Raw genomic sequence first — 17,277 nt, forward strand, 5'->3', positions numbered from 1 at the left:
GCAGCACGGCAAGAAGTCTTGGAGGATTGCACTCAAATGCTGAAGAACAAGCACTATCACATAAGAGATCCAGGAAGAGGCAGTAAAGAACAGAAGAAATAGGAGACACTGGAATTTCCCATGTTTATCCCTAATTCTTGCTGCCTGTGCACACTTATGGCTGATATCGAAGTCACTATTACTCTTGACAGGGTAGGTGGATCTGGTTGACCAAAGCTAGCATAAATCATGGGCAAACGTGTACTTCTGTATGCAGCATATGCACTCATTGGGGGCATTTTCAAGCCCCCTGAATTGCAGTGCCTTCGCGGGGCAGCACGGGGAACTCTGCTGCAGGAGAAAAGCCACACTTGTGCTGAAAGGGACAGCAGAGCATCCTCATCCCTGCCTCCAGGCACTGTATTTGTCAATAAAAGACCGGCTCGATTCAAGGTACGCTCGCCTCCTGACTGCCTGTCACGGACAATGCTGCTCCAGGCAGCCTCAAAGCCTGACAACCACTTTCTGAACAAAATGGAAATACGGGGACTAATATTTGCTAACATCATTAATTCATTTTTTTCCCCACTCCCCCTTCTTCCTTTATCCACGATGTCAAGATGTATACCTTTAAATTGTTGTCAGCCATAAAACAGACATCGTGTCCCAGTTCAGAGGTTAACATATAACGACAGACACATTAAAAAACCCTGTCCAATGTCTCACTGACAATTTCAGCTCCATCTTTTCTTCAGTAAGACAGTAGCTCAAACTCACTTATAAGCTTTAACAACATTAAAGTCTAATTGTGATTGAAAAATAAAGGAGAAAGAAGATAGTTTTATCCTACTAAGCATTATGGAAACGAAAAGCAATTACAGAGGCAAACATTTTCTTTGCAGGGGTTTTGTGTTCGCCTTCGTTTTTGGTCTTAAAAGTCTCCCGTGATTACAGCATGATCCATTTTTCCTCCTGCATTTTTGGACAACAGGAGGAAAAGTATAAGAGAGAGGCAATTTCCTGTCAAGTGGGTGGTTTGGCAGGTTAACCTCTTGCTATATCCCTGAAGGTAGGGCAGGGATTTATTGCTTCTTGTCTCAGAGCCCAAGTTTTGTTTGGATGTACACAAAGCAGGCTGCCACAGATTTAACAACGTGCCACTTCCAAGGGCCCTTCTGGTGACTCACTGCCCTCGTGTGCCAGCACTCACTGCAGAGATGCGAGGGAGCTTACTGGGGGGATTACTGGGACTGCGCTGGGCCTCGTAGTACTCAGCTGTTTTACAGCTGACAGACGGAAAGGTACACAGAAGTCCTACAAAGTTACAGCAGAGCAGCAAGAATAGCACAAGGTCTTTTTTTTGTGTTTTTTTTTTTGTTAAGTTATAAGGTAATAGAAAAGCTAGATCGTAGGCGAGTGTTAAATATAGGACATCCCAACTTTATTCAGAACAAAATTAAGACCTCTGATGAGTTTTGCATATAGAAACACAGCAGCAACAGCTGCTCAACAAGGCACGTGGCTGTGTCACGCTGCACATCCCTTACTCTACAGATTCCCTTGCCTGCAAAGGCACACATTTCTCCCAAGCTTTTCTCTGTAACACAAGCCTTTGAGTAGCTTCATACATATTTAAGAAAAAGAAAAGGAAAAAAGTTTATCAAATTAAATATATTTATTTTCAAAGCTATGCTGGCTAATGCCTTCAGGCATGTTTTCTCCCCTCCATGCCTGATGCAACAGGAGTCAGAGGAGCAGCACTACCTGGCACATGGGAAGGAGACAAGAAACACCCCCAGTAAAGTCACTACAATAAAAACTTTCCTGAAGTGTTTCCGCAGCGGTGAATACACAGCCCAGAGGCTTCCATCGACACTCGCTCTGCACCAATCTTCCTACGTCCCGCTTGCTCTTCCAGCTGCGGTGCTGCCTGCCTTCCCCCACAGCCCCACGAGAAGCGAGCAGCGGGGCTGGGCACAACCCCTCCTTGCTGCACGTCACTTCTGCAGAACGGTGCAAGCACGGCAGCAGAGCAGGAAAGCCTCCTGCTCGACAGGACCAGGGCAGCTTCAGCAAGGACCAAAGAAGCGTCCGAAAGCTGCCTTCGCCTCGCAGGGTGCGGTGAAGCTGCGGGGTGCAGCTAAGGGTCCTGAGCCTGGAGGAGCTGCGAGCTCTGGGCATCCACGGAGGTTTAGGTTTGCTTGGTGGCAGCAGGAGAAAACTCATCCCGAGTCAACCCTGCCCAAACTACACCCAGGAGATGAACACTAGTTGCAGTCTCAGCTGCCACGATGGGACAGGCATCGTCCTCTAACCCCTTCAGGCTCGCAGGAAGTTAGCAGCAAACCCTTGAAGCGTGCTGATTGAATTGTAATTAAGCTGGCATTGTCTCGGGTGACAAATTTGACAGAAGACGCTTCAGAGTTAACCCGGCGGTAGACCTCAAGGAGTGCTGTGCTGGTTACCACGTCCCCTTAAATACATCGGATTAACATTTCTGCACACCCTTTGAGGGGTGAGGATTATTAAGGAGGCAACAAGAAAATGTAAACTCTCCTAAAGTTTCAGCCACTCCTCCCCTCCTCTCCCCGTGTCATGGCCCGGCTGTCCCCCTGGGAAGGGAACTTGGGCAGACACTAATTGTATTTGACAGCAGCAATTACACGCAAGGCTGGAGATTAGAAGCTCGTTAATTGTGTGTGCCATAATTGCTGCCGTCTTTCCCTTTACTAGCCGAGGCCAGTGCCAGGAGAGCGATGAGGAGGAGGGTGAGCTGCACCCCAAACGCAGGTGGTCCGGGGATGGGAGGAGATGTCCCCTCTCCCCCAAGCGTGTGGCAGCTCCTGACCCCATAACAATGCGGGCCGGTCCTCCAGCCGGGCAGCTAATGAGGCATGAAATGAGGACAAGCGATGTGCTCCTCCGAAGGTATTTTCCACCTGTATCTTCTCGGCCTGGCTGAACTTCACACCACTAGGTAAATATTAACCCTTCAGGGGTGATGCTGCCAAAGGAAAAAGAAAATGACTGTCTGTAAGATTAGGCACTAAATTAAATGCTTCAGTAGTATTCATAAAAATCCTCCCTTCTCCGCTAAAAAGCATGAGCTCAGCATTTCTCATCACTCTACGGACCGGTGGCGGCTAGCTAGATGCAAACAAGATAAAAATACACCCACGCTGAGGGCAGCCCCCCTGCTAGACTCTTCTGTAAAGCCGCCTTTCGTGAACCAGCACCAGCCCTACTAATGCCCGTCATAAACAGCGGGTTTTAATATTCCTCTCCCAGCAATCCTCCTTGGCTCCGAGCGGCAGCTCGGCCAGCGAATGCACATGACTCAGCACCTGGAACATCTTCAAGAGCCCACTGAGGAGCTGTACAATTTGAGCACACTGTCCTAGGGAAAAAAAAAAAAACAGCAGTACGTTCCCCAGGATAATGGGTTTTGGTTGTGTTTTTTTTTTTTTTTTAAATATTGCAGAGACAGTTTAGTTAAGATTCCATTAACGGCTACATAAAAAAAAAATAATGTTTTCTGGTTCTTTTAAATCTCATCGCGGAATTTCCTCTTATAAACACAATCCAAGAAGGAGGAAATATTTTCCTGATTATATTCGGAAGATAAAAACAAACACACTATAATTAATGTCGTCGTGTTGCATAGTTTAACAGACCCGCAATCTTAGGCAAAGCCTTGAAGATTACTCATTTAACCCATAATGAGTTAATTAAAAACTGTACCATCAACACAGTTGGAAATTAGTAGTAAAGACAGTCAGGAGAGGGGAAATAAATGTAAAATGCTTAGCATTAACTGTGAGCAAGTTTTATGGCTGCTAGTAGCTCTGATTTCATGACGCACTGTATACATTTTAACATACGCATGACATGAAATAATATGCTCAACCAAGATACCTAATGCAGTGGTTTACAACATTTTTTGGTGTGTGGAGTGTTTTTTTTTTAATGGAAAAAGAGGTCCACAGGTGACAACAGCAGGAGTGATGGCAGATTTGCCTTTCCTCAGCTCCTTTTTGTGGCTGCTGCAGTCACTTGCGGACTCCCGAAGTGCACACAGCCCAGGGGGTGAAGCACGGGGCCAGCCTGCAGCCCGCCGACACGAGGCAGAACGCAGAAATCAGGAGCACAGCGCCCTGCATCCTCAGTCCTGGAAGCAATCGATCACTTCCGTCATGTTGACCATATAAAAAAAAAAAATCCCCTCCTGCCCAGGCACAGCAGCCCAAGCCATACATACAAACAGCCGTTACTGTAATTGCCTTTCTTTGGTGAATTTAATACAAGGTATTCATCTATACAGATCAACAGAGACGTTTGTTTGGACAAGAAGTATATTCCGAGCCAAACTGGAACGACTGAAAGGCTGCACGGTGTGGGATAAAGCTTGTGCTCCGAAGCCACCCTAACCTTGAGCAATACGGCAGTGCCAGGACATCAGCCCCCGTGCCCAGCCTGCCTGTTGCAGGATTCGTCCCCATTTGCCCGGGACCGCAGCAGCCACAGGGCCGGTTCCTGCACTCGCAGGAGGAACAGCTCCAGGACTGCCCGACCACCGCCACGGAAATCTGTTTCCTCCAGCAGATCCGGGTCGTAAAGGCAGAGGCTGGATTTATGAGCTCTGCAGACAAAGAAGTAGCAGAATGAAGAGATCTTTGGCGGTCCCTGTCCCCGCAGAGCCGGGTGGGGGTCGGATCAGAGGGTGGCAGCAGGAGGCTGCTGAAGGTACCGGGGTAAGGCTCGGCAGGCTCAGCAGGAAGGATGCAGCGGGATCTGGATGCAGCTGCGCTGCTCAGCCTTCAGCGCTGCGTACCGACACTGAGCCCGAGACTGCCCGCCTTTGAGCTGGTTAATTCAGCTCAAAAATACTTACGGGATGCTCAGGAGACATTTAACAAGTGCCATCCTTTCCTGTTGTAAGCCCAAGCATCTAAGTCCCAGATATTACACGATCTTTTAAAGGACAATTTTTTCCACTGTTAAGAAACAAACAGTATTTACCAAACAGTAACCGATGTGTTAGCTAACATCTAAACAAAAACTTAATCTGCAGTAATTGCACTCAATACCTCCCTGATACTTCACGGAAAGAGCAAACTAAACATAACCACTTAACCTCTTTCTAACCCAGAAAGCTGCACTTTCACAAAAGCAACAGCTTAATTATTCTATAGGTTGGGTTATACACAAAACAATGACAGTTATTTTCTCCTAACTAAAAGCATCTGTTATTTATTTATTATTATTATTATTAACACATGCTCTCTTTCAAACCTGCCTTTACCTAGCCACACAAAGCAGGAGAGTACAGGGACCCTTCCCTGTCTGAACACCACCAGGTAAATGTCTATAGCTCTGCACCCAAAAATCAAGGCATTTTGTGCTCCACGGTAAAATAAACCCACAGCTTCCATCCAAGTCCCTGATTTTTTAACAGCCTCTGACGCAGCAAGTTTAAAGTTCTGCAACAGCTTCAATTAGTTTGAAAAATAGGATTTTTTAATTAGAGGTTGCACCCTTCCCCATTTAAAACAGTCGAGCTGCGAGCAGAGCCTGGCGGGTTGCTGGCCAAAACTGGAGCAGCACTTTGATGAGAGCTGCTATGAGCTCCTGAGGAAGCCGCAGCGCGACCCGAAGCCCGTGTCCCGAATGCCCGCTTCGTGGCGCAAGCACAGGAGGCTGGCCCCGCTCCTCCCACCCTCCCTCCGTCACCACCTTGCTTCCCTACCCAAGGCAACAGGACTTAGGTGCTCTAAATCAGGCTCTTCTGGGTTTCTGGGCACCCCACGAAGACTTTGGGGTCTGTGGGTGTCCGTTCCCTGCTGCTTGGGAAGCCTGCAGAAACTCAGATTGAGCAGAGAAAGCACCTCTTACCCCCCTGGTTCCTCCCCTCCTCTCCTGCCAACGCTTGCAGGTTCCTGTCTGGTTTTCCTCCCCTCCCAAGCACCCTGTTACACTCAGGCTGCTGTTCTGCCTCCCACTACCCCCCGTGGCAGCATCCTGCTGGCTCTGTGCCACTCGTGGGCTAACAGCGAGGCTGCAGACTCCCCAGGCCCCCAGATCCTAGCATTACCCAGGGCTGCTGAAAGCTTCATTTACCAGCTTGCTTAAATGAAGTCCGGAGTCCAAATGAAGGCCAGCAGAGTCCTTGGTTGAGGTTTGATTGCAGGTAGAGTTGCTTCTCATGGCACACCAACGCTGCTCATTCCTGCTCTCGGACTCACGCAGCCACTCCGTAAAAACAAACTTGCCAACACTTGCACTATCCCCGTTTTTCTTGGTGGGGAGAAGCAGCACTGCCATTTGTCTGCAATGAATGGAAACAACTGCACATGGCAATCAAAGCCCTCCCTTGCCAGAAATCACCACCTCTCCAGGCAGAAATGGCAGAGGGCAATACCTGGTTGTCCGCGCCACTTCAGCTTGCAGTCTGACATCTTAAATTCGCTCTTGCCTTCTCAATTTAAGCCAAGATCTTGGGCTCACCTGGAAGTACGAGCACCTATCCACTTTCTATCAACTCGGCTGTAGCAGCAACATAAACCCAATCCGGTAGTCCTTCTCAGGTACTGAGATGCTCTCTCAGCCAGGAAGCACTTATTCAAGTGGGAGTTTTAAGACCCCAGAGCTCTGCTGTGTCCCACAGAAGAAATTCTGCCTGCAGTTCCACAGGGGTGGGATCACAGAGGAACCCCACGCTGCTCCCTGTGCGCTGCAGCCATACAGCAAAATGGGTTACTTCTGGGCATCTATTAAGGAGGAAAGAAAAAAGCAACTAGGTCCCTGCTGTGCAGAGTTCCACAATCAATTACCTTGCCTCATTCTGCTACATCCTGTCATCACTGGATGCCAGTAGTTGGAATTTATTTACTTTCCTTTTTTTTTTTTTTTTTCCCCTCCAGTTGCCTGTGGTGTATCTGGCTAGGATGCAATGTTTTAATCCACCAGCAAGCCAGGAATCACAATGTCAGGACGCCACACACATCACTATGCTGCAGCAGCAAGCAGAGCCACATCCCTAATTACTATTTCTCTCAGTAAGTTTCAATATAGTACAAGATTTCTTTTTATATAAATTAAAGCGAGATGATAGGAATGAATTCACTGACATATTCAAAAGGAAAACTATTTCCTCTTCGCTTAAATGTTTAACCAAAGCCTCTGTACTGGCAGCTAAAAATGATAAGCCCTCTAATTTCTTCCTTGCAGTCCCAGAAGACAACTACTACTACATTCCCGAGCAGCTGTGAGAGACTATATGACGCTGCACACACTACACTAACAGCACAGTACATCGCCACTGCTGATGTGAGCTGGAAAAATACGGACGAATATTCTTATATGCAGAAGTTAGCAGAGCTAGTAAGACTGCATATCTGGTAAGCACCATGTTTTCAGCAACACCAGGCAGCTTAAACGGTAGGAGAGCGAAAAGGTATAAATCCTTGTCACGGTAATTCTTTACTTTAAAGAAGTTTAGGAACACAGCAGCCCAGACAGCCTCTGTACAGGTTTCCAGTGCAGCTTTCAATATACAACTTTGCATTGCTGCTTTGCTTTCTAAACTCTAACCTTTCTAAAATACAGGCTCGCAGCTTGGCACTGCTGTATTTCAATCAATTGCTTGACCGAGGATTGCAGCATCATAAATAAAAGGTGCTACGACCATAAATTTCCACGGAGATGTAAAATCAAAGAGAACAATCCAACAGGCTCCCAGGGGGTGGGAGACCGACACACGTTCCAGCTGTTTCTATTTCCACTAGGAAACACTTGCTCTTTTCAACTTCTTCACCTACGCACAGCTTGTCAGAACCAGGAGTCCAAAAACCTGAAAATCTCACTCTGGATCTGGCGTTTTGTTTTGTGCTACAGCGAAACGCAGCTGCAGAGAAGAGAGACCTCACCTATCAAGCATGTCCCCGGGCAGAGCCCAGACCCCGGTGCTGGCAGCCCCGCAAGCGGGCGTGAGCGACTCGCCAGAACCAGGCACCCGTGGGACATCTGACGGCTCCATCCTCATCCTCACGTGGGTTCGTGGTGCACAGCCGCCAGCATCCGCCTCTGCTGCCGTTGTTCGGAGCAGAAATTGCACGGACTGTCTATCAATCCCCTCCCTCACCTCAGCTAACACAGCCGGATGGCTGGCAGTGGTGTCTGCACAGCCCTGAGCGAGGACTTTTCACTGCCCATCAGCCCGCGCTGCTTTTAAAAGCAGTAAATATAAATAGGAAGCTGAGTTTCCAGCTGCTGCTCAGAGCACAACAGTCCTCATAACAAAGCAGGTAAACAACACGCTGCCTCCTACTTGGTATGCCGGAGCTGAGCTTTCTTGCATGAATACAGCTGATAAACGCACTTACATCTGCAAAGAGACAGCAAGGTAGCAAATGACCCACGGACACTTTGGTTTACAAGAAGGACCTCTACCAAATACTTCAAAACTAAAACAATGAAGTGTTCACATGAGAAAATGTAGAGCTGTAAGGGATACAACATCTTCCACCTTAATTTCAAAAGAACTGGGAAATTTATTTTGTGTTTGCAGCGTGCTGTTACACTGCATTGTGCACGAGGAACAAGAAAACAGTGAAAAAAGAAACTGCACCAAAAGCAAAGCATTTAAGGCATAACTTGTGCAGCTAAAGAACTGCTGTTTTCCCAAGTCTGATGAAATAAAACAGGTCACTCTGCCTGTTGGCTTGTGTGTTAGAGTAAGGGACACGTGAATGGCACAGCACGGGCCGCTCCCTCCCACAGCAAGGCTGCACCGACCGCTGCCTCCCTGCGCCTGCATGCTGGAGGCTGCCCCTGCCCCTCGCACTGCTGCAAAAGGCAGCAGGGCAGAAGAACCATCCTGGGTGTTAACATCTAACTCCCTCGGGACATACAGCAAACACACGTACCTGAGCTGGGCTGAAAAAAAAAAGCAACTCTGCAGTTTGTAAGGCTGCCCAAACCCACAGGGCACCGCAGTCCCTTACACATCCCAGAGCCAGGAGTGTGGGGAGGATCACAGGGGTTGGTTTGGTTTTGTTTTAACAATTTCCTAGTGCTTTCTTCTTTGTTAAAGACAATTAGAAAAATACAGGCTTGCTGTTGTGCCTTTTATTTTATTTTTATTTTTCTTACAAGGAGAAATTCTGATTAGCTTATGAATTATCTCAGCGATTTGCACCTTCCAGAGTGGCCATCCATTGAGGTGGGAGCTTTCAAAACAGACAGCAAGCAGCGCTGCCTGTTTTCAGCATTTTGTTACCATTTTTGTTGTTCAGAACAATTACTGACATTTGGGTGAAACAAAACCAAACAGAGTCAAACAAAAGATTCACCAGGCTCGAACTGGCACACAAAGACCTGCACAGACCCAGAAAGAAATCAGGACGGAGAGGAGCAAGGATACCGGCAGCACTGCTGTGCAGCACGCAGGAGGCTCCTCTCCCCGGCGTGCTGCATTAGCACGGCGCAGGGATGCAAGCTTTAAGGAGCACAGCCATAACTCCACATAGTCCCCACTCCACCTGATGCAATTACATTAGTTTTATACTACAAAAGAAAGAAATTGAGGCATTAACCCAAACTAAGCACACAGCAGGTGCCTTAACACACTGCTGCTTGTGACAGGCAAGAGACCCAAACAGGTCTTCTCCTTCCTGCTCTCCCCATGCCCCTTGTAATCCTGCCTACACCGCCCTGCTTCTCTTTCCCAACCCCAAACAGTGGCTGCTTGGACAGATTATCAAGGGTGACATCTGTTTGACTGATAGACAAAACGAAAACATGATGGGTGCGCTCGTTTTGTTTACAGACCACAGTTCTGCTAATGTATTTCTTAATTTCCAGAAGAAATTGTCAGCCTGCAGGAAATCTACATATTTCGATCTGAAACTACATCATATGATTTACCATTTGCTAATGTAGTTCTTAGAAGTTGACCAAATATAAAACCTACAGACTGCAAAAGAGCAAAGCTTCATGCTCTGGACAGACACGAAGAGGACAAATTTGAGCACCGAGCCCAAGTTTATATTAAAAAAATCAGGTTTGGATTTCAAAATGCCTGTTAACATACGCGGATACAGCTTGCATTTGTGTCACTGCAGAAAACTTAAATTGCCTTGGAGGTGCTACTTAAATACAAGAGGGTCATCAATTTAAATCAATTGTTAAAACACTTTGGTAACACGTGGTGCAACCTCCTATGATGTACACACGCAGCTCCGCTGCAAGCCCAAAAGTTGTTTCACCTTCCACTGTATCCTTGAGTTACAAATGCCTTTTCCCACGTTTTAGTTTCTCTCAGCTTGCCTGTTGCATTTAAAATGTGACAGGGAAAGGTTATTTCTACAGCAGTGGAGAAGGAGGAGGGAACGGGGCAACTGGCCACCCACCCGAGCAAATATTGCCCCCTGCAGTGCTCCCTGCAAAAACACCCACTGGCCACTGAACAAATCAACCTGCGTTACACCTGCAGGCTTTCCAGCTTTCTGGACTGCTCTGAGCCCACAGCAGCGGTGCTTTTGCTTTTCTCTTCGCCCTGCAGTTTGTTTTCCTTTTTATGAGACAGGCTGCCTAATCCCAGGGGTCCTCTCCTGGCTGCTCCGACTGCCACGACTCGGTACTCCCACACACCAGCAGCAGCAGAGGTATTTTACTCCTGCTGACTACTTGGTCCAGAGTGCGGAGAAATCAATCCTCCTCTACCCAAACAAAGCACGGGACAACAGGTGAAAAACAGCTTTCTTCCCCGTAAACGTCAGCACTGGAATTTCAAACCTCTGAGAGCTTAGAAGACATTTGGCAAACGTTTATTTTCTTAGAATTCAAGCTCTATTTCTGCTCTCCTTAGAGATGCATCTCTGCTGTCGGGATTCCCAAGATGCAACTTCCCTTGTTACACAGCAGAAATCTTACTTTGTGCGTTATTGGTGAGGTTGAATTATAGTTAGTTAAAATGCCCAGTTTTTTTCCTGTTATACATATAGAAAATCATGAAGACCTCTGGCAAACTTCAGCTGTCAAAGCAAACAGCAAGAAGGCCTCTGCGACGGTTCGGGAAGGGTGCCCCGCTGAAGTTAGTCGCATGACAGGTTGTTGAGACTGGAACTGGTAAATGTGCAATATAAGAAATAGCAGAAGAAAATATTTAGAATCAAGAGATGCCAAAACTGCAATCAGCAAATGGAAGGCTAAAACTGATGAGCAGATCTGGATGCTTTCTTTATTATTTATTTTTATTGTCCAAGCCGTGCCATATAACCATCTTGTTACAAGAAACGATCAATAACAGCTCCTAACTGCCTCGCTGCACATGGTGTGCACACCTCCACCCCGGTCCCTTGCAAAAGGGACTCGGTCGGAGAGGTGCATACAGTGGTGCTGAGTGCTATCCTGCTCCTGCCTCGGCGTGGTCCATGCCCGTGGACAGACCCAACTCCCGTGCTGATGCGAGGTCTGAAACATCTAGAGGCGTAAATCCACTTGGGATTTCTGTGACACCAAATACATGCCAGAGAGATTAGAGCGTCTGTGGAAAAGCAAATATCGCCGCTAAGAACGCCTCAAAAATGTCGAGCACTATCAGTGCCCAAGTATACAGCAGCCAGGGACATGCAGGAGAACAAAGTTATTGCACAGAGATGCAAGGCACTCAGTTTGCAAATGTGAATCTCCCCAGAACAGCCAAACCACTGCTGACACTAAGGTAACGCCCCGAGATAGGTACCGCAGAGCCCCAGCGCGACACAGGGGGAAACGTGTAGGCAATAAGGGGTAGGTGGCTGGCAGGGAGCGCAGACGGATATCGCTGCTGAACTCTCACACGCATCAGCAAAAGGCACAGAAAGCAACATGTCATTTGCTGCCAGCGAGGCAGGAACACGACAGGTGAAAGTATGAGAAGCGAAGCAGCCGGCACACATATACCTCTCCGAAGCAGTCAGATGTGTTGACGGCATAAAACATTTCTATTTAAGAATAGAGAACACAGAAGAATTGCTTCATAAATTATTCTGTGCTCTGGAGAAAGAGTGAATAGACTTTAAGGACAGGTGATGTCTCTGAAATATGCAAATGGAGCTGAGCTGGTCCAAGCAATTACCTTTTCACTGCCTGGAACTCCAGACTAAAAGGAATGACTCAGAAGAAAGAACAAGAAACAAAAGATGTGACAAAAGGTAGAAGATGACGAAGGTAGATGGCACCAAGAGGAGAATCAAGACAGGAGTTGAATCCTGACCTCCTAACAGCTGCTCTGGGGAAAAGGAGCAAAACAACCTGCAACAGAAAACACCAGAAGACCACGCCAACAGGGAAGATCCAACTGCAAAAGGCAATTGTGATCATTGGTTATAGACTTCTGGGTTCAAGATAAATGCAGCAGCTTTGTGAACGTAAAGATAATGGATCTTATCTCAATATACTTTATTATATCTGCTATTTTAAAGATCTCCTTTCTTTCTAGGTTTTAGAGAAAAGTTCTTCTAGAAGAGATCAGGCATGACTGTATCAGACAGCCTGCTGGTGGCAAGGATGGAGAAAAAGCTAAAACACATGGGAAATGGCCACGGAGATGACCCAACTGCTGCACCACTACTGCCAAAAGCAGCATTCTAGCTTCACGGAGCAGGAAATAGCTGTGGGCGCTGCATCTCCGCATTCAATTGTCTCCTAACGAACTGCAGGTACTCCAGCCTCCAGGTAGGAACAGGAAGAAGGTGGTCGGATTTTGCCTGTTACTGGTGTTCTCGGTGCTTCTGAACACAAATTCAGGATGCTCCTGTTGCATCAGTACACGTTCACTTTGGTTTTGTCCCCATTGAAAACAAAGAAAAATTACTAAATTAGAGCAGTCTGATGCTGAAAACGTACTAAAGTTCAATGCACTGAGAAACTGCAGGGTCAACACGAAAGAATGAATCAAGGAATAATCAAGAAAAGTGAAAGAAGTGGATATGTTGAGACAGCACGAAAACCACTGCATTTATTTCCGTTCTATTTATTAAGAACAGACAGCCCAAAGGCTACAGAGCAAACAAACCTGTTGGGGAAGTTATCTGTCTATCCACATGGTGTTCCCAAGTTTTATGTTTTGCATACTTAGTACTAAAGGATCAAGACATTAAATACCCTTTGCAAATGTATGAAACCAGAGAGGAGGAGGATTGAAGATAACACAAGGACGGCTTTAAGGGACAAAGTGAGCAGCTGAAGAGAAAATACGCAGGCAGTATCGGGACAGCTTCCGACAGCAAAATTCATGCAGCTACACAGTGAGAAATGTGACACCTTCATACTCTAATTGCTCTCTGCGATCCGTAATGATCCAAAAGCTGAACTTTTCAAATTTGTACCCAGCTTTATGTCATGTTTACCAAACACTAGGAGTACTTCATTTCACAATCTAGTGAACGCAAGAGAAATTCAAAAGAGCTCAGCAGGTGAGCACGGAAAGGAGACAATGACAGTGATGAAGAACCTTGTAATGTTCCTTCAGATCTTTTCTATAAATCCAATTTGAAATTTGAAGACGCACATTGCTATTATTCCATCACTGTCCCCTGGCGCACGTACCTCCATCATTTTAAAGAACAGAGCTCCCTCTCGTGGCTCCAGAAGGTGGAAGTGGTAGGAAAAAAATTGCAGCATGAGACAGATCAAAGAACAAGAAGAATCCTGGCAGGATTTTGGTTGTAGACAAGTGGAATTAAAATAAAAATATAGTAGGAAGGACAGATTACTTCTTGTAAAGAAACCAAAGTCATGTGTGCTCTAATGCTAACTTTTAAACTGCATTCTCTGCTCTTTTAACTTCCTGTTAGGCCTTTCTGCAGCTGAGCAGATTCCTTCAATGTAAAGCTCTCACAGCTCTTTTAACAGGTTTCTAGCTCGGAATAGTGGAAGAGGGATAAGGACAAGAAGCAAGGTACCTGTGCAGTGGTGAAGGGACAGTAAACCAGACAGTGCCATGCACTGAGACCACATAGAGGAGAAAATAGTTGGTTTCAAAAGGTCAAGAAATATACGGTTACATGAGTGAGAGAAACTTATCTGTTGAAAAGCTGCAACGGAACGCATTTGAAGAAACAAAATCACATGTCTTTAAACCACTCAGATGCCCTCAGCCCTGCTATTGACACAGAAGCTTCTGCTCAAGCTCTAGCATTGCTCTTTAATGCTGCAAACCCACACTTCTTGCATCAACCATGCATAAACAAGGGAGGACGGCACAACACATGAGAGAGCAAACACACTGGTGCAATAGCATCACCCCACACGGTCTAGTTTCTGCTGAGTCCTGGGGACAGGGGTATGCAAAAGAAGAAACATGCTAACACATTCATTCCTCACCTTAGGGGAAGACAGGAGGAGCAGCACTACAAACCATTCCTCGTTTGCTATATGGCTTCTTAAAAAAAGATCTGAAAATTACTAGATTATTCCCCCTTCCTAGCTGACAGCTTTGTAACCTGAAGGTGACGCCTGTGAAAAAAGTATTTCTCTGAAGCAATGAAGTGAGAAGAGTGCCCAAAGCTGAACTTGTCATCATGCATGAAAAATTATGCATGATGACAAAACAAACACAAGCTCTACACACAAAGGGTTCAAGAATTATTTATTTTTTTTGGTCACTGTTTAATAAATATTCAGGATGTTTCACTTTATGCTGCTAGATAGCTTCCTCATAATTTTTAAAAATTTAGGTAGAATCCTGAATATTTCTGTATGACCATTTTAGATCGGACAAGAATTCACACAGCATGTGGCTGACTTTTGCTAACCACACTGTACAGCACATAAAACTTTTTCCCAAAGGTATTAAAAAGGGTTCTCTCTAAACAACACCTGCTGCAAAAACAGGATCAAGCCCACGGAACATGAGCTAGCAAAGAAGACAATTACTCTTAAGATTGAAGAGCAGTACCAGAAGACAACTGAGAATCAAATTCTTGATTCATAGGCTGGTGCTCAAACTAGAATTTGCTTCCACAGTGCAGGACAAAAAAAGGATCAATTTCCTACTGTGAAAAGAAATTACTATGCGTTCAGCATTTTGCTGTTAGTAAAATATCTCCATTCTAACTCCAGTTAAAAGCAGTATTTTTCCAAAATCCAATCCTCTTAAAAAATTATATAAAAATCAGTCTATAAACAGAGAGATATCCTTAAATACTCAATCAAGTAATAAACCTGGCAGATGAAAGGCAGATTAATTAAGATGACAGTACAATCTCCCTATAAGAAACACATACAGGGCTTAAAAATATGCTTGTTATGTTGGAGCACCTAATCATAATCAGATTTGGTAATTTGCTGTATCGAAACAAAAAGGAAACATTTTCAGAATTGATCATTCAGTTCACATCACTTTTATGGAGATTACTTTGTATTGATCAACATTTAAATAGTAGTTGAAAAGACAAAGATGAGAAAAGGATAAAAAGTATCCTTACATGCTAAATACAACATGAACCGATAAAAGCAAAATAAATTAGATCACTACAGCCAAATCAACCCTGCGCATGTGCTTACTGTAATGAAGATAATTACGAATGAAAAAGATGGTTCTTCAAGTTTCAGTCTTAACAAAAGGGGAGTTTTAAAATGGATTTAGAGTTTAATCTGCTCAGAATGAAGTTCCCTATGCAGCAATTAAAATCTGTGTGAAGCTGAACGGTTACTGGCTTTGAAAAGCCACAACCGTGGGTTTGTTTTCCAAACAGCCTTCTCACGTTTCCTACCTGCGGGTTCCAACTGGGGTCCAGTTTCTTCACTGTAGCCACATATTCCTGCATAGCTTGATGAGGACTGGTGTCCCCCAGGGCTTTCCAGGCTTCCCTAGGACAGAGAGCAAAATATCAGCGGGCCACTCGGAGACAGCACAATGTCTTTTTACAGTGTCACTGGTGGAACACGGCAATCAGAATCACATACATGTTTTTAGGGGGTGTAAAGCCATCTTCCATTCAACTGGAAGCAGTCAACGTTTCAGTGAAGCCGTGACTACTGTCAGTGCAGCACTCCACCACAGAAGTGTCTTTCAGGGGATCTAGATCTAGGCTGGAACGTACTTTGTGTTCACAGGATAAAGCTGTAGCTATTTTCACCAAATTTTCACTGTACGCAGACCAGCTCTGGATGCACAAGGTAAGTCCAAGCGCCTGGTACTTCGTGTCAGCATCAGGAAGAGCCGCCAGCAGCTCAGGCTGAGAACTCCGACCTGATCGTGTGTCTGTCACATCGCAGGCCGGTACCCAGATGACACCAAAATACCTCTACTTGCACAAGAAAAACTGCATTGTTGTCCATATTAAACACAAGCCATCCTGTGGCAGACACTCTAAATTTGACCTCCTCTAAGTCAGGTCTGTAATCTGTCGACAGAGGAGACAAGATGCAACACAAACTAAAGCCAGAAATATCTAGGGTTTACAAGGATTTCCTCTTACCATTTCTGCTTCCCCTCAAAATCGAAGAAGCTTGGCTTCGGAGTGTTACAGGCTCCGAATTTCACCTAAAGAAAAGAAATTTCCTTCTGTTAGAACAAACCAAAGGGAAGGGAACTTGCATAAGAAAATACCGGGTTCGGATGGCTCGGGGTACTTTTATTCTTGTGCCAGATGAACGGTTTTTGACGGAAAGTACTGACACCCAACTCAAGTGCGTTTTACCCTTGTTTTAGCACTCTCAATTAGTACACAGTTACCTCTGCATCGCTGTGCTTGCTTTGTGCGATGCAAGGGAAGCAATTTTGTTAGGCAGCTCATTTCTTTTGCATGCATTACCCAACAGGGATCACCAGCAAGTGATTTCTCACTTAATGTTATGTTTATTGCTCAGCCAAATGCCTCATTCTCCACCAGTATCAAGAAAAAATCTGTTGATTAGGGTTTCTACAGAGATGATTATTCATTAAGGATGAAATTCACCTGCTTCCGCACCAAGTTTGAGTAAACAGACTTTGCTTAATTATTTTCAAGGTCCTCTGGAAGGCAAGGGGACAAACTCAGGCAAAGGAATGCCAAGCAGCTTCTGAGTCAGCCCCGAGGCATCTGGCTGCACAGGAAGCACTCCGCGAGCAGAACACGTCGAGGCCCGAGCAGAACCGCCCGAGATGAAGCAGTCTGTCACGAGGAGGCACAAGTGAAAAGGGGGAAAGGGAGAAGTAACAGGAACAGCACCAAGCCAGAATCAGGGGACGGGTACCGCCACAGCAGAGGCGCACGCCTGATCCCGCACGCCGCTTCTCTGGCCCCGCTCTAGCTCAGAAACGCCAGAACT

At 45.8% G+C, this 17,277-nt stretch overlaps 1 protein-coding gene and 1 long non-coding RNA gene across 4 annotated transcripts in view; both read right to left on the reverse strand.

Moving 5' to 3' along the window:
• ACBD6 (acyl-CoA binding domain containing 6) overlaps positions 1–17,277 on the reverse strand; it is an 80,531-nt gene that overhangs the window by 58,192 nt on the left and 5,062 nt on the right. For all 3 annotated transcript variants that reach the window (XM_080601606.1, XM_080601604.1, XM_080601605.1), the window contains exons 2-3: positions 16,446–16,510; positions 15,738–15,834 (exon numbers count right to left, since the gene is read on the reverse strand). In XM_080601606.1, coding sequence (XP_080457732.1) covers positions 15,738–15,834; positions 16,446–16,510 — 162 coding nt within the window. The remainder of the gene's footprint in view (positions 1–15,737; positions 15,835–16,445; positions 16,511–17,277) is intronic.
• LOC308198713 lies at positions 980–15,731 on the reverse strand. Its single transcript, XR_013954141.1, has 4 exons — positions 6,398–15,731; positions 6,097–6,304; positions 4,871–4,973; positions 980–2,983 (listed from the first exon to the last, which is right to left on the reverse strand). It is a non-coding gene; the product is annotated as an uncharacterized lncRNA (long non-coding RNA).

This window comes from Anser brachyrhynchus (genome assembly GCF_964034855.1).
Source record: "Anser brachyrhynchus genome assembly, chromosome: 8".
Classification (NCBI taxonomy): domain Eukaryota; kingdom Metazoa; phylum Chordata; class Aves; order Anseriformes; family Anatidae; genus Anser; species Anser brachyrhynchus.